The sequence below is a fragment of the Syngnathoides biaculeatus genome, chromosome 5, assembly GCF_019802595.1.
Source record: "Syngnathoides biaculeatus isolate LvHL_M chromosome 5, ASM1980259v1, whole genome shotgun sequence".
Lineage (NCBI taxonomy): Eukaryota > Metazoa > Chordata > Actinopteri > Syngnathiformes > Syngnathidae > Syngnathoides > Syngnathoides biaculeatus.
In genome coordinates, this window is record NC_084644.1 from 26,476,307 (window position 1) to 26,499,962 (window position 23,656).

The window sequence follows — 23,656 nt, forward strand, 5'->3', positions numbered from 1 at the left end:
ATATATTTAGTTACAATTTACAAACATATAATTTTTTTATACCGATGATTTCCTTCGGTGTCACAAAAATGACAATTGTATGTTGTTCATATGATTACCTTTTTTTAAATTCAATGTCGTAAAAATACACCTTCAAACATTGTTATTCGACATCCTTTTTTTTTTTTTACTGAAGTCGTTGTGATGTACGGTTTTTGCCAATCACGGCGCTGAAACGCCAAAGCTTTTAGGTAAGACAAAAAACAAGAAGAAGAAGAAGAAGAAGAAGAAGATGGAGACGCAGACGCATGATTTTGACGTCACGCAGTCGCGCGCGCATGTTGTTGTTGTAAAGTGGCAGTGACGTGGATTTTTATGATTTTATTGAGTGAATTGAGGTTTACCGAACTGGATTGACGCGCCTGACAACAAAATGTGGATTTTGAGTCCAGTGGAGCACGGAGGTAACAGTTTCTGTCATTGTGACGTGTTTACGCCATTAACTTTATTAAATGCGCTAATTTGGCGTTGGGTTTTCAGTAGGTAAACATATCAGTCACTCAATATCAATTATTAACATGAGGACAAAGTACTAGATTTATGCTTTTTTTTTCTGTGAGAACCCATGAATTAATGTCCAAGTTTTTTCAAAACAGTTTGAGAGTCAGGCATTACAAGTCATCAATGTCCTTTTGTGACTAACAGGTCAGACCCATTATCTCCTCTCCGCTAAAGAATATGTGGTGGGTCGCAAGAACTGTGACATCCTGCTGCCCAATGACCAGTCGATCAGCAGATTTCATGCCCACCTGATCGTTACTGATCAGGTAAGAATGAGGCATGTTATATACACTAGTGTTAGTACTACATTTTTGTCAGGCAGATTTGGATCGCTTTAGATCATTTATTACCAACAGCAAATTGTTGAAATACGGATACCAAATATTCCAATTTCACTTAAATCTGTGGCAAATTATTATTTGTTCGATAGAAGTAGTGCTGCTTTTGTTTACTAAAGGTATGTTACATAAAATATCAAAATCATTGAATTGAAACAAGCTCAACGCAGCTGAGGCTTGGAATGTATCAGGCGCTACACATTGTGAAAGCCTCCCATTTTCTTCAGTTCGGTGGGAATGTAGCATGAGAAAAGCTAGTGAATTGTATTCCACTTTTCTCTCAACTAACACTGGACTGTCTAAAGCACGTAGCGTAAGCATAAACAAACTTAACTTTGCTTAATGTCTGAAAATCTCCATTAGATGACACCAAAATTTATGTGGACAGCTCTACTCATGGCCCCAAACCTCAATCTCTGAAGATATCCAATATTATGGATTTGGTGCATGTTAAACCTATTCACCTCCATAGTCCCTCTCTATAAAGAAAAAAGTCCAAAAACTACCATCAGTTTGATTCTTATTCGGAAGTAATTTGGTACTCTCAGACAAGCCGAAAGAAAAAGGAGAAGAATGTGTACAACAAATTGGGACTTAGAGGACAGGTCCAACGCGAAATTTAAAGCATACAGGAGGGATAAAGCTATAAAGCAAAACATCTTCCAATATAGTCTGTCAAGGTCACAGTGTTTCAGGCAGGTCTGGAACTTAATGATGAACAAGGGTCTTCTGTAATAGATTTGCTTTCAGCTAAATAGTTCCAGTTTCAGACCATGTACATTTCTGAGTAAATTGATACATCATCATTATTATTTAATAGGATACGTATGCATTTGTGGCATTTTTGTTTTGTGATTTACCTTGAAATTTTTTTTTTTTAATAATGTGCTGTAGCTCAGTAAAAGATGGGGAAACACTGTCTTAGAGTTTCAAGGTATTCCTACAACTTAATTCAACAGATAAATCAGCTATTTTTTTTTTAGATGTTAAATGTCATGGTTATGATCTGTCATGTATTTTTACCAAGACCCTGACCCTGAGGGACACCTCCAAGTACGGTACCTCCATAAACAGCCAACCCCTACCAGAGAACACTCCAGTCACCCTCAAGTCAGGGGACAACATTACATTTGGAGTTTTTCTATCCAAATTCAGGTACTGGAACAGCACACAACACATATTTTGACAACAACAGATAGATGTAGTTTGTCAGCTTATTTTATGATGTTAATTTGTTTTTGTATATAGAGCTCGTACACCTACGTCACCAAAGTCACGTGACTGGCCATATTGACGGTCTATCAAAGCATTCTTCAATGCTAAGTTGGTTGGAGACGGCACAAAAATATGTCTTGGAGCACGACGCCCAGAGTTTTGCCCGATCCCAGACGAGAGGTTTACCAAAAGTTTAACATGTGGCCGCAACAGGCTTCCGTGTATCTTGGAGACTATTCCCTGTCATTTTTTTAAGCATCCTCAAATGAACCAACTTGGCATTATAAATACTTCTTGGGAATTTTAGATTGAGAAGAATAATTCCTACCTGAAATGAAGCGATCACTACACAGTCGTAGTTGTAGGTTGGGCACCATTAATCACGTTTAATTGCCGAAATCCATCAATCTTTTCTCATCTTTTCAGCTGGTATCCCATAGAATAACCTCTTTGAAGATCTGTCTCATTTGGTGTCACAACCAACAACACAACAAGTCTCGGGCTTTGTGAATATTCTGCTCCGGTTCAATGTCCCCCACACTGTCGAGGAGCTTTTTTGACCGGCAATATGGCGCCATGAAAATGATGTCACGTGCACGAGCTTTATTAAAATGTTGAATTTTCTAAGGATCGTATTTACATATGCTTTGACGAAGGGGTCTTTTTATTCAAGAAGATTAGTTTCACATCTTTTAATGCACACACACAGCAGTAAAACGAAGCATTTTTTGCGCGTTAATCCGCATTGTTCTCACCAAATATATTTGCCAGGCAGCACGGTGGGACAGCTGTAGAGCATTGGCCTCACACTTCTGAGGACTGGGGTTCAAATCCCTGCCTCTGGGTTTGTGGAGTTTGCATGTTCTCCCCGTGCCTGTGTGTGTTTTCTTCGGGCACTCCGGTTTCCTTCCGCATCCCAAAAACATGCATTCATTGGAGACTCTAAATTGCCCCTAGATGTGATTGTCAGTGCGACTGTTGTCTCCATGTGCCCTGTGATTGGCTGGCAACAGTTTCAAGATGTACCCCGCCTCCTGCCCGATGAATAGCTGGGATTGGCTCCAGCACTCCCATGACCCTCGTGAGGATAAGCGGCTAAGAAAATGCATGGATCGATGTTTTTAAATATTTGAGTTCACAATTGGCAATTTGATTTTTGTGGAAAAGAGAGTGATTTTATTTTAAGGGTCTTTGACCAACCCTACATGTTTTTGACCATTTCCTCTTTTTTTCTGTTGCTTAGTGTGGATTATCTGAAGCCAGTGGTGTGTTCTTCTTGTTTGGACAATGACGGCAAAGCAGTACTTTCTCAGGCTGTGCAGGTCTTTGGAGGTAAGCTGGTGAGCTTGTGGACTCAAGACTGCACCCACTTGGTCATGCCTTCTGTTAAAGTCACCATCAAGGTGAGGACCACTCTTAACTTTATGTGTAACATGTTTTTTCATTACCAGTGTGGAATATTTTGAATAATTTACTCCCTTTAGACGATATGTGCTCTGCTGTGTGGCTGTCCCATTGTGAAGCCGGATTTCTTCTCAGAGCTCAGCACAGCCGCTCAACAGAAGCTGCCCCTTCCTCAAGCTGAGAGGTAAAGTCCCACCGCAGTCCCCCGTGTTTAATAGTAACCAAACGAGCTCATATGTGAACCTTATTGATTTCGAAAGATTCATCCCTGACATTGATGAGCCCAGCTTGATTAATGAAGACGTGAACCTGGAGCCAGATCTCAGGCGCAAGGGGATTTTTGCAGGAACAACTTTCATTTTCCTCACAAGCAAGCAGGTTAGTTTGGATTCAGGGCAAAAACAGGGTTGATACGCGGCCCTAAAAGTCCCTAAAAATCCCTAAATTTCTGAGGGTCCATTTAGGGGCCCCTAAAAGTCCTTAAAATTCACCGAAAACCCGTCAAGCCTTTAAAAAGGCCTTCAATTAACAAAAATCAAAGGGAGGACCTCTACCGCCAAAATTCTCCCTAAAAGAAATTAATCTTTTATTAAAAAAAAAAATTTAAAATAGAGATCCGACTGGTGTCCAAAGCAGCCGGAAATTGGCAAGGGAAGTCACTCTGTGTTCACAACTTTTTTCTTATAGTCGCCATCTTGTCGTTGATATTCCATTGTTTGTTTTTGTGAGTAGGCATTTCACTTCGTCTTCGTAGCGTAGTTCTTTGATCGATCCAATAAGAATAATTGTATCAAGGGGAAGTGCATTTTTCAAGATGCTTGGGTTGAAAGTAAAGAGTTTGGGAGCTGGGTTCATCGAGATCCAAAAGATCGGCACATGTTCTACTGTCATCTGTACAAACAGAGTTACCAGCTTGGAAAGATGGGCATCAAACCACTGGAGTCGCACCAGAAAAACAGGAGACACGCTGATTTGGTGAAGACTGTCTCATCTTCTGTTAGTATGAATCTGTTTCTGTCAAAATATCAAGATAGTAAAGCATCAACTTCAGGCAGTAGTACTGGCAGTGCATGCGCACCTACACTTGTCCAGTCATCGACTTCAACCAGCTAGAAGTCAGGCTCTATGAACGTAGTTCAATACACGAAAACTGACTCGTTTAAGGCAGAGATCGTGGACTTTAAAAGTAATCTGCAGCCATTACAGTGACAAATCTTGTGAAAATAATTCAAAAGTGTTTGCAGTCATGTTTCCAGACAGTGACATTGCTGAAAACTACCACTGTGGGGAAAGGAAGACTTCGTACCTGTCTACATTTGGCATCGCTGCCAAACTTTTCATCTCTACTGAGGCAGAAAGTGAAGGCTGAATCAGTGTATGTCCTCCTCTTTGATGAGTCTCTAAATTATGAGATGCAAGAGAAGCAGCTGGACATTCATGTGCAATTGACCCCTCCGTAGAAATTGCGTCATCTGCGTCGCTGACCAATCAGAGGCCAGAGATCTGCATAAACCACGCCCCCTTTTTGCACCCGCCGTTCCCTCAGACAACGCTGCATGGTCCAGTATAGCTTTTGTTAGCGTTTTATCGCGTATTTGGGTTCTTTAACAATAGATATGGTTAAGAGGTGTAGTCACAGACTTTGTAATCGTGACGACAGGTATCCTGAAAGGCTAGTTGGTGGAGTTCAATTCCTACCCTTTCCAAAACCGAAGACCCAGTACAAAAAATGTCTTCAATGGATCAAACTTTGTGGAAGACAGCATGATCAACTGAATCCATCTAAAATCAACCGGAACAGAAGACCGAGTACAAAAAATGTCTTCGATGGATCAAACTTTGTGAGTCCTAAAAGCCTTCGACGTGCACCGAGGCACCAAGACTGAAGGAAGGATGTTTGAGGACACTATAAAGTAGTGATTGTCGTACTCGGTCGGGACTTACGTAGGTTCGGCACTAATTCAAGAATAATTATTGAGGGGAATGCGTGACGTTACACAAAGAAAATGAGAGAAACAACTCGTAAATCAAGTCTCGCCTTCTTTTCCTTCATACGGCGGTTCACAAACGGCTATACAGATACACACACAGATTCTGCACACAAGTGTGATATGTAACACAAAAATAGGAAACTGTCAATGACGAATTCATCTTTGGGTTATAATATATTATATTTTGTGGCTTCTCGGGCTTCCTCTGACTCCGGAAAGATCTTGCGCTAATATCAATGGTTTCTCCGTCGATATGCATGTAAATACCATTGAAATACTTGAAGCCCTGCTGTCTGCTTTTCAACGATATTTCACTATTCGCTAAGAATGCGAGTGAGAAATCAGCTGGTAAATCGGACAATGTCACTCTAGTCTTTTCTTCCTCCGCCGCCATTTTTGCTAATTGTTTGTCTGAGGTTAGCACACGTGGGGTGACGTAACTTTAGGAGGCGTGGTTAAGTGCCCTGTACGGAGGGGTCAATTGTGGATGGATGACCGGGTACGCACTTGCTACCTCACCCCTGAATTTCTGGGACATTCAGCAGCAACTGAGCTTCAGGAGTGTCTGGACCCTATCGTGTGTGACTTCGGTCACCAAAAGCTGCTCCAGCTCTCGATGGATGGCCCCAATGTTAATTGGAAGCTGTACAAATCTATTCGAGAAGAAATAGAAATGATGACCACCCGCCGCATGCTGCAGACTGGAAGCTGCGGTCGACACATCCTCCATAATGCGTTTCGAATCGGTTGCGGGGCAGCTGGATGGGGGGGTGGAAGATTTTCTGTCCAGCCTCTACAACTTGTTTCGCGATGCACCAGCCAGGCGCGAGGACTTTAAAGAAGTCACTGGATCCGACACTCTCCCTCTCATGTTCTGCAACCACAGATGGCTTGAAAACATTAATGTGGTAGAGAGAGCCATCACCCTGATGCCACACGTACGAGATTATCGCGAGGCAGCAAGGACGAAGAAGGTGACCTGCCCAACCAACAGCTCCTTCACTGTTGTTCAGAAAGCGGCACAGGACCCCACCTTTGTTGCCAAGCTTCACTTCTTTCTTATGTGCGCCAGGTTGGTGGAACCATTCCTGAAATTGTACCAGGCTGGCAAGCCTATGCTTTCCTTCATCGCAAAGGACATGGGCACCCTCATCAAGACTGATGGAAAAGTTCATCAAGCCTGAAGTCCTTAAAGAAAACGCAGCCTCCCTCACCGGCCTTGTCTAGATTAATGTGGGTGAGAAGTCACACTTGGTGGATTTATCAAAAGTAGGTATAGGCTTTGCTGCTGAGAGACTGCTTCTGAAATCTGGCAACTGACCGTGTAAAGCAGGAATTTAGGATGAGCTGCCAAACCTTCCTGGTAAAGATGATAGAAAAGTTGCTGGAGAAGGCCCCCATCATATACAGTTTACTCCACCTACTAAGCTGGATGGACCCTCGGCAGATTGTCATGAAAGATGAGAAGGAGAACAACAACAAAAAACTCAGAAAAACCTTGAACATCACAAAGGTCAGGATTGCGACAGGATTCTGTTCCAGTATTCCAGACTGAGTGAAAAGATCCAAGAAGATGAGGAGATTACGGTTGCTTTCTCTGATTTCAACATCTCCAAGGACAGGCTGGACACTCTCTTCCACTCCACTCGGCATCAGCAGGAATGCCAGCAGTTCCAGGAGCTGTGGGGCGTCATAAAGCAACTGCTGCTCCTGTCCCATGGACAGGCATCTGTGGAAAGGGGCTTCTCCACAAACAAGGAGGTCACCGAGGACAACCTAAGCAAGGAGTCACTGATTGCTCGAAGGCAAATAGTGGGGGTGGTCCAGCAATATGGAGGGCCTGACATGGTGCCTATCACAAAGGAGCTGTTGGTCGCTGCGTCTTCTCCCAGAAGTAGTTACGTCGAGCATCTAGAGGATGAAAAGAAGAAGGATGCATCAAAACGGGCAGAGAAGAGGAAGGCAGCTAAGGTAGAGATAGACAGCCTCAAAGCCAAAAAAGCCAGAATAGAGACTGACATATCTACACTTATTGAGAAGGCTGACAGGCTGTGTGAGGAGGCAGAAGAAAAGAGGAATCTGAGGTTTATCACTGAGGCCAATGCACTCAGAGGCAGAGCAAAGGACAAGAGAGCCACCTTGGCACATCTGCAGCAACAAATAGAGGAGGCACTGGATAGGCTCAAGGAGCTAGAGTAAGGGTGCTGAGACAGAGATCAGTAGAAGACATTTGTATATAGCTGCAATTGTAGTTAGAATCTGTTTTTCTGTAGACTGTTATGTGAAGTAATGATGTGAAGACATTGACAATGGTCATATCAATGAGAACTACCACAAGGGGCGACAGGTGATCACTGATCAATGAGTACTGAGGTACTGGAACCTTTGATGAACTAATATTGGTTGATGGCATCATTGGGTGAGTCTTATTTCCTTATTCGTGATTTGCCACGATGGCCCTAAATTTTTCGTTTCGGCCCCGAAGAATGCCCCTAAAAAGCCCTGAATTTTTTGGGGTCAGAGTGAGTGTGAACCCTGAAAAAAAACGGTCAAATTTTATTGGGCCATAATACATTTCCCACATACCTGTATATATGTGAGATTTTGTTTTGGGCCACTAAAATCAAAGTTAAACCTTGAGGTCATAAATCCCAAAGTTATTTTGACGTAAGCGCAACACTACTCATCACCAAAAGAAAACCAGAGTGGTGGTGGTGGCAGAATCATACTTTGGGGCTGTTTCTCTCTCTTTCTGGAACTGGTGCCTTAATTGAGGTTTGAGGCGAAGGGAATTATGGACAGTTTCAAATGGCGGTCAGTGTTGGTACAAATTTTTAGGATTCTATTTTTAAAAATGCCAGCAAAAGCCTACAAGAACAACTTGAATTTATTTCGGGTTAATCATTGGCACTTTCAATGGTGACAGGTGTGTGCGGATTCCCATTTGACATGTTTATTTAAACGTACAAATCACTGAGATCAGCCTTATTAACCTTATTTAATGTTATTATTATGAAACAGCTCTCTGCTAATTATAGCCAGCGCCAAATTTGTGCCTGGTTTGTTACAATGGGAAGCTGTTGAAATATATTTTTTAAAATCGTCCCAAAAATGAATTAATCACCCAGCCCTAGTTCTACATAGTGTACTTCATCACTGCTACTTTTTCTTCTTTTCGCGATGCGCCGATATAACTCCCTTGCATCTTTGTTGTTTTCAGCTCAAGCGTCTTGGTGCAGCAGTGAGTTTTGGAGGTGGGACGAGCCGACTCCTGGAGGAGGGCTCCCTGCCCCGTGACCTCCTGGAGTCCCCACAGAGCTGTGTGGTGGATTTTACTGCTGGCAACTCCCAACCAATCCTTCCAGCTTCAACCATAGATTGGCATAATTCTGTAAAAAACCTAGTTCAAAGGTTTGTAAGTGCCCCTCAAAGCAACAGCTTATCTTGTTGTCCTTTGTGAAAATTTAAGAGCCTTTTGTTACTTCCTGTGATTATAGGAAAGGCTTTCGAGTCATCACAGAGTCTGAAATTGGATTGGCTGTCATGTACGCCTCACGTGACATTTACTGCAACCCTTCCAGTCTAATTAAAGGCACAGGTAGGAGAGAATTTGTTGCATAATGGGGATAATGTATTTCCTGAATTTGCAGTTTTTAATACACCTCACCTTTTCTCTTTGATTTAAGTGACAAAGACGATGTCAAGAATTCCCAGTGAATCTCTCTCCCAAAATGTGGTGGATGAAACCGTTTTACCTGCAGCATCACAAAACATCACAGCATACGCAGTCAACACAGAGACGTCGCAAATGTACAAACATACACAATCAATCATCTGCTCAAAGTGCCGAGGCTTTGCCCTCTGATTTATTTAGTTCCAATTCCTCATTTATCAGGACAGAGCACTCCGCGGAAAGGGGAAATACAGCGCTGAGAAAGACTCAGGAGAAAAGGCAGAATCACAGCACCTTTCTTCCAAATGGCCCTAAAGCCACTACCCAGAAGATGAGCACTCACTGCATTGTGGCCAATTCACCATCGTTCAGTACAACAGAAAACGCACATTCCCAGATGAAGAAACTAGAGTCCAAAGTGGCAGGTAAATGAACTGTGTTGTTGATGATGATAAAGCAGCAAGTTGAGAACGGTAGGAAATTGGAGGTATCGCACTTCACGGTTAGATGTTCGATCTGCAAATCATTCTCAAATGAAATATAGCATTGATGATTTTAATTGATTTGTTAAACATCTTGACATGCCATTCCATGGAGAAGATCTTATTTAGAACAGTGGTTCTCACATTATTAACTCCAAGTACCACAACTTGACCTTGAATCAGAAAAAGAAAATAGATGAATGTACAGTACGATTTCGGTTCTCGGCCACAATCCGTTCCAGAAGGCAGTTCGAGAAGTATTTTTTTTTTTTTTGTGATTGAAATCCAAATCGATATTTCCCATTACAATTAATGGAAAAAGAAATCATGCGTTCCAAGCCTAAAAAAAAGGCTTTTTCCATAGGTGTAATTGTGAGTGCAACTGTTGTCTTTCTCCATGTGTCCTGTGATTGGCTGGCTACCAGTTCAGGTGGACCCCGCCTCCTGCTCAATGACAGCTGGGATTGGCCCCAGCAGTCCTGCTACCCTAGTGAGGATAAGCAGCTCAGAAAATGAATGAATGAATGGTTTGCGATGGTTTTGGACACCTCTGCTCTTACTTATTGTGAGATGTGTTTTGATTGACATTTTTATAATGAGACCTTTTTTGTAGGCCAACAATTGACCCCTCCGTACAGGGCACTTAACCACGCCTCCTGAAGTTACGTCACCCCACGTGTGCTAACCTCAGACAAACAATTAGCAAAAATGGCGGAAGCAGGAAGAAAAGACTAGAGCGAAACTCTCCGATTTACTAGCTGATTTCTCAATAGCATTCTTAGCAAATAGTGAAATATCGTTGAAAAGCAGACAGCAGGGCTTCAAGTATTCCAGCGAGGGGTATTTCAATGGTATTTACATGCATATCGACTGAGAAATTATTAGCGCGAGATCTTTCCGGAGTCAGAGGAAGACCGAGAAGCCACATAATATAAAATATTATAACCCAAAGACGAATTCGTCATTCTCAGTTTCCTATTTTCGTGTTACCTATCACACTTGTGTGCAGAATCTGTATGTGTATCTGTATAGCCGTTTGAACCGCCGTATGAAGGAAAAGAAGGTGAGGCTTGATTTACGAGTTGTTTCTCTCGTTTTCTTTGTGTAACGTCACGCGCTCCCCTCAATAATTATTCTTGAATTAGTGCCGAACCTACGTTAGTCCCGACCGAGTATGACAATCACTACTTTAGTGTCCTCAAACATCCTTCCTTCAGTCTTGGTGTCTCGGTGCACGTCGAAGGCTTTTAGGACTGCTAGTCCGGTTTAGCTTAGCTCACCGCCGAACTGAGACACGTTTGTGCAGTCAGATCATCGCAAAATATCGCTCAACACAGATAAAGTGTGTCAATCATTCACACGTAGCTATCTTATGCAAGCGAAGAACTGCTAATTCATTTATATGAGACATGTATTGAAAATAAAATATAGGGCTTACCTTCGTGCACAGATATATGTTCCGGTTGATTTTAGATAGATTCAGTTATCATACGATCTTCCACAAAGTTTGATCCATCAAAGACATTTTTCGTACTCGGTCTTTTGTTCCGGTTGATTTTAGATGGATTCAGTTGATCATGCCGTCTTCCACAAAGTTTGATCCATCGAAGACATTTTTCGTACTGGGTCTTCGGTTTTGGAAAGGGTACGAATTGAACTCCACTAACTAGCCTTTCAGGATACCTGTCGTCACTATTACAAAGTCCGTGACTACATCTCTGAACCATATCTATTGTTAAAGAACCCAAATACGCGATAAAACGCGAACAAAAGCTATACTGGACCATGCAACGTTGTCTGAGGTAATCGCGGATGCCAACAAGGGGCGTGGTTTATGCAGATCTCTGGCCTCTGATTGGTCACCGACGCGGATGACGCAATTCTACGGAGGGGTCAATTGGGACTTAGCCAGCTGATTTAATTTGCACCGACAAAGGGGCTGGATTGCTGTTCACTGGGGAACACTGTGAGATTCATATTACAGAGTAAAGAAAAGACAATTTAATAGATAAAAAATAAATTAATAATAATAATGATGTAAAAGCAAAAGAATTGAAAAATAAGGGCGGGCCTTATTTTTCATGATTTCAGAGATTTATAAAAACAATATTGTTTCATGTTGTAACGGGCACGACATTTGGCAACCCCCAATCTCATGCTGTTCTGCATTCTTGCCTCAACTGCCACGCAGAGCCAGTCTGCATACACAAAACATCTAGGGAAAGTCTGATCCACTCATCAAAGGACAAGCACGGGATGCTTAACATCACACACGGATGCTAAATAATTATCACCCACTCTGAAGAAGCTCACGAACATCTGGTTTCTCACTCGGACGCGAAGTTAATTAACTTTCACCCCCAGCCACCCTGAAGCGTCTCACCAACACTTTTTTGGGTGAGGGTGAAGGTGAGAAACCTGCTGTTTGGTGGCTTCCCGTGAAGCCACACTGACATTTGCTCCTTCTGTCTGGGACAATGGATGGAGCAACAAGGACACCCACAGATGGTGAAAAGCACCTGCAACTCTGGAGGAAGTATTCCCAATCTTCACTGAATTTACATGTTGCATGATATTTCAAGAACTTTGTATGAACGCTCCCAGTGTGCTATCGCAACTGCGTCACTAGTTATGGTATTTCTGCAAATTTGAATGTTTGGTGTTAAATCTGTATGTCAACTGAAGGGGATGAAATGTTTCACCCCACAAAACACAAATGATTGCAAATATTATAGTGTTCTCAACAACCACATACAGTTGAAACATTCTTGACACTGGTTTTGTCAGCTTAGAACTAGTAGATAATATTTTATCTAACTGGTTTTAAACCACTAAATAATCATAGAATAGAAAAGGAACTAAGTGGCGGACTCTCTCCTCTTTAGGTCCTTGTGGGGGAGAACTACCCCCTTTTCAGCTGCCCTCCTTTGTTTGAGTGCGCCCGTTTGACCAACTTGACAAAGACTGGCTCAGCCAGCAAGCCCCACCTCTCACCATGAGGTGGCGAGGACTCATCGGGCCCTTCCCTGCCTCATCTAATTCCTGTAGCAACCTTCAGATTATGAGACAGAGGTTTTTGTCATTTTGACGTTTGATGTTTTACAAAACTTAAAAAAAGATGTAGAGTAGGCTGAATCTGGTTTTGAAAACTTGTCTTTTGAACTGAACTTTTTTTCTAGCGTGAGGCTTGATATTAAAAGTAAAATGGTGAAATTCAGATAAAATATATCCATGTTTAGGGGTTCCTCATCGCGATGGAAATCTCAACATTGCATCAGTCAAATTGACACATTAAAGGCTACATTTCTACTCGCATCAGTGGACTGCAAGATATAAAATATCCGTGATTTCATAAAAAAATAGCCAAAAGGAAAGATTAAAATGTATTCGTAAACTATTCATTCAAATGAACATCCATCATTCAAAACATACATCCTGAAATGTACCTACAGAAAGCTGCAATAGTAAAATGGTACATTTTTCTCAGTTTGTCTACAGTCTAAAAATGCAAGTACCAATTTTCAATTTCAGTTTTCATTTTCTTCTGCTGGTTTGGTACAACTTTCCTGTCATTTTCCACAACTTGCAAAATATTTTGGTAGTTTTTTTCTATTTTAGTGGATTTTAGAAATTCGGCAGCTAGTTTTAAGCCTCTCTAGGCGCTGTCGTTAGTCACCCTCAGGTTTCGGACGACAGATTGTTTTCCATTGACTGCCATTGTTCAGGATCTTCATGAAGAAAATCGGTGTCTATATCAAGTGATTCAAAGAATTTCCACGAATCGCATGAACATAAATATTTCAAGTTTGTATGTTCAGGGTCAAAACGGGGGAAAATTGTTTTCCCGTAACTAGTCCCGTGCCGACTCTCGTTCTGTGGTTTCTTTGGTAATGAGATAATTGTTTCCGCTATTTCACATTTCTCTGTCTTGTCGAGACTGTCACTGTCAAAACTGAGCGGAATCATTTCTGGCACCAAGTACCAGTAGTGATTCATGAACCCCTTCAAAACGGCTTTAGCTATCACTGGATCAATATTCACAAATCTTTTCAAATTTTTAGCCTATTGTAAATCATTGATCGGGGCTTCCGAGCTAATTGGACACATGAATCACCACGGCACATAAATGTGCGTCACAAAAGTCACAAATCTTGCTACTTTATCCATGACAGACTTTGATAAGAGTGAAATCGGTGACAGAATTTCTTAAAAGAATCATTTTGATCGCATACAAACGTTTCGCTATCCAGCGAGCTTTGTGTGTCGCACCAGGTTTCTGAAAGTTGGATGTATTGTCCTCTCCTAGGTAAACTAAAACCAAGTCTAGCAGTTCTCGGTAGTCACCTCGCGGTAACAGGTTCACAGTAGCCGAGTTGGGGTCACCAGTGCCTGTCTTGATGGTTGTCAGAAGTTCAATTACATGATATCGCTGCTCCAGCATAAAAGGATCCAAACTGCTGTCTCTCGTCAGCTCAGCAGTCAAATCCAGTTCGGAGTACCTGTCCCTGAATTTCGTAAACACTGACACGTCTTTGCTTTTCGATACTTCCACACCCAGAGCATCCCAAGCCTTTGTGAGTAAGATTTCACTCACATGTCTTCGACAGGCGCACCACAACAGAGTTTTCCCGAGGTTTTCCTGGATGCAAATGCAGCCAGCTGTGAGATGTTCCATATTAGCACTGGTGGTATCAAATACCATAGCTGAAATATTGCCACTACAGTTCCATGTCTCCGCTAGATCAAGCGTAGCTTATAAAGAAGCTCTTTCCGAAGACTTTACAGGAAGGGCAGGAACACCGAGCAATTTAATCCCACCCACGCCCAAAATCAACACGGGAAGACGATCATCCTTTGCATATTTATCAGGGAACGTCTCCATTAGTTTGCCATCCCAGTGAATTGCTGCTGGTCGGGGAGGAACCCAGTCCGTCTAGGTTCTCTCAGTAATGTTGGTGGCCGCGTCCTTCCGGTACCGGTAGGACTGCATCGGGTTCAAGTTTACTGCAAATGTAGTGCCATCACATGAGCTGATGAGAGATTCTACGGTTGCCGCTAGCGCATGACGAGAAATATTGTTCCTCATTGCCGTTGGAACTAATTTCGGTGATTTCAGTACATCAAATGGGACGTGTATATCTGAGCCAGTCTTCTTCAGTCTTCTGTGGGGAAGTCTAGTTGATGTAGATGGAGCGAATTCGTCTGAATCATCGGTTTCGGATGACTCGTCCGGGTATTCGACCAGTTCCTTATCCACTTATGTCTTCTGACTTCTGTCGTTGCGTTCTCTATCAATGCGCATTGTGTTTTCTTTGATACGCTTCTTCTCGGTTGTGGCCAAGTTTGAATCAATGCCTCCCATCACGTTCGTCCTGGTCTCCATCATGTTTTTCCAGGAACAAACGGTCTTCTTCATTCGAAATACGAACGAAGACATCACGTGGCCAGAATGGAAATGTCTCCTCCAACCCGGATTTGAAATCTTCGATGCGTTTAAGCGGTCTTCCTGACAATCTTCGATCTTTCGGAATTTTCATCAGCTCTTGCATATCAGCGTATAATGATTCAACCTTCTCCAACATCTCGTTTTCCGCAACTGTTGGTATCCTCACTTTCTGGTAAAAAATCACGACTTCCTGAACGACAGCTTTTGCGGCTTCCCTGATAGGCTTGGCGACGTCTTGTCTTTGGAATTCCTCTTTTGCAGCAATGAATGACAGAAGAATCTGTTTTCTGGAAGGAAGTTTGGTTCCTTTGATGGCTTTATCATCCGCGGTTGGGATGGTCCCAAGCAAAAAATACTGCGGGTCTTTCTGTTTCGCAGCAGCCATGTTGACAGTTCAATGACTTCGCATTAACTGAGAGGTAAACGCCAACTAGGGCTGAGAGGTCAACCTGCTCAAGGATTTCATGAGTGCTTCTGAACGTTCCGGGGAATGTCCTGACATTCTCGACCCCCCCCCTCAATGATAGCTTAGAATTTTTTTTCCGGAAAATGGCTGCATTGCTGATCGACTATTCTTTACCAAAATCCGACTAATTTAGAAAAATTCGATCTCCATGAGGAACTCCTAAACACGATTAGATTTGAAACGCAGCTCTTACGTGATGAACCTCACCTCCAGAAAAAAGTTTGATTTTGAACGATGTCGGGGGACCAGATTCACACTAATGTAGTGCCCCTTGATGAGATAAAATAATTTGATTTGAATGCTGAAACTTAAAATCACGCTAAATTGGAAGTGACTTGGGTGTTGCTTACCTCTCATTGTCCATCAATCCATTTTCTTAGCTGCTTATCCTCATGATGGTGACAGAAGTGCTGGACCCTATCCCAGCTGTCATCGAGCAGGAGGCAGAGTACACCCTGAACTAGTTGCCAGCCAAGCGCAGGGCTCATGGAGACAAAAGGCCGCACTCACAATCACAACGGGGGGCAGTTTAGAGTGTCCAATTAAAGTTCCATGTTTTTGGGATGTGGGAGAAAACCCATGCAGGCACAGGGAGAACATGCAAACGCCACACAGCCGGGTCCAGGATGGAACCCTCAACCTCAGAGCTGTGAGGACAACACTTTATAGCTGAGCCACCGTGGCGCCCCGATGATTGTTTTCCCCTAAATTAATCAGATTATCATACCAACCAATATACGCTACAATGTGATAGTTTTGGGGATAATATATCTTTGAAAAAATAATCACACCAGACCTACAGGTACGTATGTCACTAAATACAGTGTATAAATTCAAGTTAAAACATGCAAAACAAATGCAAAGAAATACCCTTCGATCCACAGCACCCAGAAACACAGCTGGCATCTCTGCGGCTGACCTCATCTGAAATGGACTGAAGTGGAAACGTATGCTGTGGTGTGAAGAGTCCACATTTCAAATAATTTAGGGAAATCATGGCAAAGTACCATCCTGATTCTTAGGAGCACAAAGTTTAAAAGCCAGCATATGTGATGGCATGGGTGTGTGTTAGTAGTGCGCATGGTATGGGTAACTTCCATATTTGGGTTCACTTTTAATGCAGAAAGAGACCCACAGGTTTTGGAGCAGCATATGCTGCCATCCAAGAAACATGGATGTCCTTTCTAATTTTGACTTAACAATGCCAAGCCAGATTGTGGACTTATTATAACAGTGTGGCTTCATCGTAAAAGAGTGTGAGTACTACAGTAGATTACTCTGACAGCAGTTTAGACCAGACTCATTCAAAATGTGGTATATTATGAGGCACAAAATATGACATTGGAGATCCTGAACTGTCAAGCATCTGAATTTACATCAAGCAAGAATGAGAAATAATTACACCTGCAAAGCTTCAACAGTTATTGTCCACAATTCCCAAACTCTTAGATCTCACAGTCAGCTGGATAAGGTCCAGCTCACTTGTAACCCTGAAAGGAAACGACAACGAATGAAGTGCATCAGTGCCTCTAATGTGAGGTCAGACTATTACAGCATGATAAAATCAAGGCTGATCAGTTTGCCCGAATTCCAAATTTAAGTGGCATACAAGTGTTCTTTTACTTTATGATCTGTAATGTTCAAACAAGCTTTTCATTGAATGCAATATTATCATATTAAGTTTGTGGCATTTTAGCCTCTTTCCACTACCTGTGGTTTGCTTGTAGTCAAGTCCTGTACCAAAACTACTGGACCCAGCTGTGATGAAAAGGCTGAGGTATAATACAGGACAAAGATAAATGACATCACAAAGGGAAAAAACAAATCTCAAATACTAACTATACTAATGAAAGATAACGCTAGTGATGGGAAACGGCCAAATCAGAATCACTCAAACTAAATAAGATGAAAAATGCTGTGTTAATGAAAAATGTGTTCTTTAAAACCAGCATTCTTGTACTTTCAGGCCAGGACATTAACATAGCAACTTTTCAGCCTCCTTTGGAAAGGTCCACTGGTGGTAAGAAGACATTCGAGCCCAAGAAATTTCCTCAGAAAAAACAAATCTCTCCACAAGTTTCCCCACAGAAACAAGCAACAATGACCAGCTTTTTTAAACCGGTCAACAAGAAAAGGTAACCATGAGGGACTTTATGTTTTTCTGTCTGTGCTCTTTGATCACCTGTGTTTTGGAATCCATGACTAAATTCCACAACCTGATAGGTAAAGAATGAATAGGAAGGTTTTACTATAGTATATTATGAATATACTCTCTACCGTTTTTCTAGGTGTTATTGTAATCCTTGAGGCCTTTTTTTATTTGTTATTTCTTGTATTATACGGAGGACCCAGGCATGATTGTACAAGTTCAATTTCCATTCTCTGGTAATTGTCATCACTCTTTCTCTATTTAATAGTGGCACGTTCTGTGATATCACTGCTAAAAAAACTTGTGCCATTTTCTGACATCACTTGGTGTCACTCATACAGGTAAAATCTCAATTAATTAGGTCAGGGGTTACCAATCTTTTTGAAAGTGAGAGAGATTTATATGGTGAACTGAATGCAAAATGCAACGGGCTTTAAGTTTGATACACACTTCTGAGATTAATGTGTTCAGATTATTCTTTATGTAGTGTTTCTAGATTTAATTATAACTATGTAAAGACACACTGATCATGTTAATGATTTTGCAATGATTTTAATGTAGCAAACAGGAAAATACAAATTTGTAAGACCTACCATCCATCCATTTTCAGTACCACTTATCCTGTTCAGGGTCGAGGGGAGCTGGAGCCGGTCCCACCTGACTTTGGCTACACCCTGAACTGTTCACCACTTAGTCGCAGGGCACTTATAGATACACACAACCGTTTGCAATTATATTCACACCTCCACTGAATATAAATGCAAGATTCTATTTCCCCAAAAATCTCCCCTGGTGAATACATCTTCAAATATTCCTTTCACAATTTTCAGAACTGTCCTACGGGCTACTCATGAGGTCTTTGTGCAACATGTTGATAATCCATAAATTAGATTGTTAGAATATGGTGGAAAACTTAATTTGACTTCTGTAGATATCCACTATGGGCAGTGAAGTAATATTAATTTTTATAGCCCAGGATATTGTTGCTTTTGAAAAAAGCAATTGGGAATTTTACTTCTCAAAAAAAAAAAATCCAGTGTACAGTTTCCCTTTTTGAATTGATCTCCTGAAGTAAATTAAGTTTTCTGTAATATTGTACTTCATTGAGATATATCTAAGGTTCCACCATTGAAATTATTTTTGCTGTTTTTGTAAATTTTAAACTGTTTTTTCTCTTTTGCTTTTGCCTTTTTTTTTGAGGCCTTTGGACGAGGAGCTCTCCGTCGTCATGTCAGAACCAAAGCGTCCTGTACTTGAATCTGACATCAACGTTCAGGTGGCAGAGACCTTTCCGGCATCCAAAGATGCTCCCTCGTGTTCAAACAAAGGCCTCGCGGCCCCTTCCCAGACACCTACGGACTCCGAAAATGATCTTTTCATCGGTCGTGGGGCAGCTTTGTCCCACATGAAACGAAAGAGGAAGGAGCTGGAAGAAGAAATAGATATGGTCGAATTGGAGTCCATAATGTCTGAGAGTATGGACTCCTTGGAGGAGTCTTTTTCAGTCAGCAAATCCCCGCAAGCGCTCAATCATTCTGAATGGATGTCAAAAGACAAAGAGGCTTTGAGTAAGAAGCAACGAGTAGCCCATGAAAATGATGACAACAGGATCGAAAGGTCACCGTTGGAATTGGTAGAAGAGCTGGTCCCATGTCAGCCTCACCACAGTGAGCACAAAATTGTCTCCAGTACGACTGAGAAGCTTCATCCATCAACAGAGAGAATGAGTAGCAAATTTTCATGTGGCAGCACAAGTCAGCATGTTGAAGCTAACAGAGACTCCTCCAAAGAGGTGAGAATGAGAGCTCCAATCAAAATATTAGTTTTGCATCTTTTCTATTGACTATCCTCTCGCACTTTCCAGTTACTCTTCTTTGAATGCTTCTGTGTGTTGTATTAGGTGTCAGGCCACTTCAAAGGAGATGAGGGGACTGGACTTCACCTCATGAAACCTGTTGATGTGAAACAGGAGACCAAAGTAAGTTTTGTAGGGCGGTCTTGTATGTTCTTAACGTAGTTAGATCAAAATATTTGGACATTGACATGTTTTTTTTCTTTCTACACCACTACAATGGATCTGGAGTAATCCAATCAAGATGTAATTAAAGTGTAGACTTTCATCTAAAATCAAAAACGTTTCATAGAAATTTGGCATTCACCATTTTTGAATTACAGTTCAGTCATTCTGCACCCCCACAAGGGGCTCAGAAGTATTTGGATAATGTATGAATCATCTATATGTTAGTATCGTAGTGTATTATCTGTAATAAATAGAAGAAAAGCCTTTCCACTAAATCAAGTCTGGATTCATTGGACATCACCAAATTCTGACTCCATCCTCTCCCCTGGGTTCACTTTAGAGCAGGGGTCGGGAATCTTTTTACTGAGAGAGCCATAAATGCCAAATATTTTAAACATACAGTATTTTTAAAACAGGTGTATTTGCACATTTATGTAAGACCAACACTTTTAGAGTACATTAAGTCTCTGAATTCTTTTAAATAACATTTTTATGCTGTTCCTAACCTATGATGACAAAAGCACTTTTTACCACTAATGCGACTTCTGGTGCTACATACGTCGTTAGTTTAAGCTTCACGCAGGTGTTGAGACTCCCATCCATTAATCGTGACTGTAATTCAATTTGATTTACCATCATGATGGTACGATGGCGAATACTTCTTGCCGACAAAGGGGGGTGTCTTTTATTCGTTTGATTATCTTGTCTTGCCCGATTTCTTTGCTGTATTCTTGATTTTTCAACTCCTGATTTTGTGGGTTTATGAGTTGGGTGCCCCTCAAGCCATGCATCCTTCCATTATCTGGGCTGCTTATCCTGACAAGGGTCGTGGGATTGCTCTAAGCTGCGTATAATGTCCAGCCTAATGTTGTGTAATCAGGCTCTAAGCTCCCATGTGTGTCGTAAACAGAATGAAGCCATTCACTCGGCACATCCTGTCTTATTTTCTTTTGGTCCACAGATTTTCTAAGAAGGTATCTTGTAGAAACTATTGCATCTAAACCAGCGTCTTTGTGTTGCAGAACACACAACTGGATGAAGACCTCCCTAAAAAGCTGATTTTGGTGGAATTTAGATCCCTCACAGTGAACGTACTCCCCAAAACTAAACTACAGCAGGTGCACACCAACGGTTTTGTGAACAACTTCAAACATTTCCGCAAGGTTAGAATGCATTGACAGTTGCAAAACATATGCAATTTTCAGTTAACAGCTACTTACAAATGGAGACGTCCTTTTCCTTGTTGTGTGCATGTGACAGATGCGGATGCCCGGGACTGAGAACTCCGCACACATCATCAGGGGGGCTGATCTGCTGGCTCACAACCGTGGCAAGAATTCCGAACTCGATGAATGGCTGAAGGATGCAGAGGAGGTTAGATTCCCCTGCGCTCTGTTCGTCATTCCAGAACGTTCGATCATGGTGTGCAATTTTTTTCAGGACGAGCGGCAGAGCAGACTGGAGGAGAGTGAAGGAGATAACCTCTTTAGGTAATGAAATGGATGGATTTGAACACGTAAACCAACTTTTTTTAAACCAGACAACTTGCTGGCCAAGTGGCTGGCCTGGTTCAACAGACACAGTTGTGAGGTTTGAGATTTAAATCTCTGCTCTAACCTTCCTGTGTGTAGTTTGCATCTTTTGTCTGTGCATGTGTGGGTCTTCCTGAATCGCATCATCATATTGATAGATATAAAATAGAGTCAGATTTTGTACGATTCTGCAATTGTCTTGTTTTTTTTTCTAAAATTTTGTCCCAGCTTTCAAACATCCATCCATCCATCTTCTTAGGCACTTATCCTCACAAGGGTCGCAGGAGAGCTGGAGCCTATCCCAACTGTCATCGGGCAGGAGGCGGGGTACACCCTGAACTGCTTGCCAGCTAATTGCAGGGCACATAGATACAGACAATAGTCGCACTCACTATCACACTTTCAGGCACTTTAAAGTTTCCAATTAATGCACGGTTTTGGGATGTGGTGAGGAAACTGCAGTCCCTGGAGAAATCCCACGCAGGCACGGGTCGAACATGTAAACGCAACACAGCCAGGGCAGGCATTTGAACCCCAGTCCTCAGAAATGTGAGGCCAACGATCGAACCAGATGTTCCACTGTGGCGCCAGCTTTCATACATCTGCTTGATTTTCATACATTCAAAGCGGTCTAAACGCCTGCCCGTATAACTCCATTTGTCAACGTTTTTGAAATTGAAGACACTTTGAAATTTGGGTCCAGAAGAAGATGCCCATGATTTGCTTACATCTGCCATATGAAATGATATTGTGGGCCGGATCTGGCCCTCCGGCGTTGAGTTTGACAACCTGTGTTCTAAACTGCCCATAAGTGTATATCTATTATATCATGAGTGTGTAGATCCTTGCAATTGCTTGTCACCAGCCCAGTTGGTGTATCTTGCCCACGGTCAGCTGGGATAGATTCCAGTTCACATTAATAAATGACAACGAGTAATATAGAAAATGAATTAATTAATCTATTGAAGCCCCAATGTAGAACAGTTTGACCTTAAAATACCCCCCTCGCAATTGACTGTCTTACTGAAACGATGATTTAATGCATGTTTTCCCCTTAAATTTTGGCCAATTTTCAAAATATGCAAACTTTAAAGTGTTCCACTTTGCAACTTTGGCTATATTGCATATGGATACTAAAAAGAGCTCCAACTTGACACGGCCTTTCCCTTGTACCTGTCCGTGTTATCAGTTTAACAGCAAACGCTTCAGCCTCCGCATCCTCCGTTCTAATCATGGACTCATCCTAATCAACATAATTGAGGGGAATTGTGGGTTCTTTCGTCACAGTGGTCTCCTAGGTAACAGGGGTGATGTAAGATGTGTTTTCTTTGACGAAGCACAAAAAGAGATTGAGATTGATTGTGTGCGTGTTTGTACGTGGAGGCTAAGCTGTTTGATCACTGAGTCATACTCAGTCAGTCATGCAGAGCAGGGGAGTAGACTGTGCCGCTAAGACAACAGCAGCCCACTGCATTTCGGTAGCTTGAAACAAGCAATTGTCCAGACGTGCTTTATAGGAAGGCTGTTTGCTTTAAGCTGTTCAAACACTTTCGCTCATCTTTTATGGCACTTTTTTTGGGCTGTTTTATTTTCTTTGTTTGTTCGCTCAAAAAGCCTCCCAGCACATTGAAGGATGAGCCGTGAGGAATGTTAAAAGCCCATCTCAAGGGAGCTATGACATCAAATGTTTGCTCTGTGTTTGTTTGTGTGTTTAGGTACAACCCTTCTAAATTAACCAAGAAGAGATGAAGAAGCAAGAATGGTCGGAACATCTCCAGTTAGAATTCAAGTTTACGTTGCTGTCGCTACCATGTTTAACCACTAAAATGAGTCCAATTGATACTGTCCGAACAACACCACCGACGAGAATATTGTGCAAGTTTCGATCGCGTTCTGAGGTTTTACGTTTAGTTAATTTTATTTGTGAATAATGAAAAAAATATGACATTTCAGTCTGCAGTTGTGCAAGAACGCATTAAAGGTTTACCTGCCAATAGTAGTTTTTCTTTTTTTGTGTGTACAGTTAAGACCAATTGATTGTCCTCCTTCAGCTCACTTAAGCAGATGAGAGGTGAAGAAATGGATGACGTAATTAGTTATACATTTGTACAATTCTGTGATGTTGATTAAGTTTTCCCTGAACATTTTTCAGCTAAATGGAGTGCACTACTTGACATGAATCAGCAGAGTCGCTGTTGATTCACTCTCAAGTCTAAAGAATATAACGCGGTGTTGGCTATAGGAAGCTGAGCTACATCCACCCTATGGAAACCTATTTCACTTCAGTATAACACTGGTATGGAAGCAGGAATTCAGAACATTCACAGCCCTTCAGAAATAGTTATTATAGCTGGCTTGATGGTTAATTTCACCCTATTGTTGAGCTAGATAATTGAGTCC

At 41.8% G+C, this 23,656-nt stretch overlaps 1 protein-coding gene across 1 annotated transcript; it reads left to right on the forward strand.

The window, feature by feature from the left end:
* The first annotated feature begins 270 nt into the window (after positions 1 to 270).
* On the forward strand, positions 271 to 23,461 carry nbn (nibrin). The gene is made up of 17 exons (XM_061820605.1): positions 271 to 443; positions 685 to 806; positions 1,906 to 2,033; positions 3,337 to 3,496; positions 3,578 to 3,681; positions 3,758 to 3,875; positions 8,709 to 8,899; positions 8,986 to 9,086; positions 9,175 to 9,298; positions 9,384 to 9,586; positions 17,522 to 17,690; positions 18,905 to 19,496; positions 19,605 to 19,682; positions 20,747 to 20,887; positions 20,985 to 21,098; positions 21,165 to 21,214; positions 22,972 to 23,461. The coding sequence occupies exons 1-17, from the start codon at positions 413 to 415 to the stop codon at positions 23,003 to 23,005; spliced, it is 2,460 nt and encodes an 819-aa protein (XP_061676589.1). The 5' UTR covers positions 271 to 412; the 3' UTR covers positions 23,006 to 23,461.
* The last annotated feature ends 195 nt before the right edge of the window (positions 23,462 to 23,656 follow it).

Bases quoted from the DNA above. Each gene is read 5' to 3' on its own strand.
- nbn (XM_061820605.1), top strand. From the start codon at position 413: ATGTGGATTTTGAGTCCAGTGGAGCACGGAG. The intron at 19,683-20,746 runs GTAAGTTTTGTA...TTTGTGTTGCAG, and splicing joins ATGTGAAACAGGAGACCAAA to AACACACAACTGGATGAAGA. The intron at 21,215-22,971 runs GTAATGAAATGG...TTGTGTGTTTAG, and splicing joins GAAGGAGATAACCTCTTTAG to GTACAACCCTTCTAAATTAA.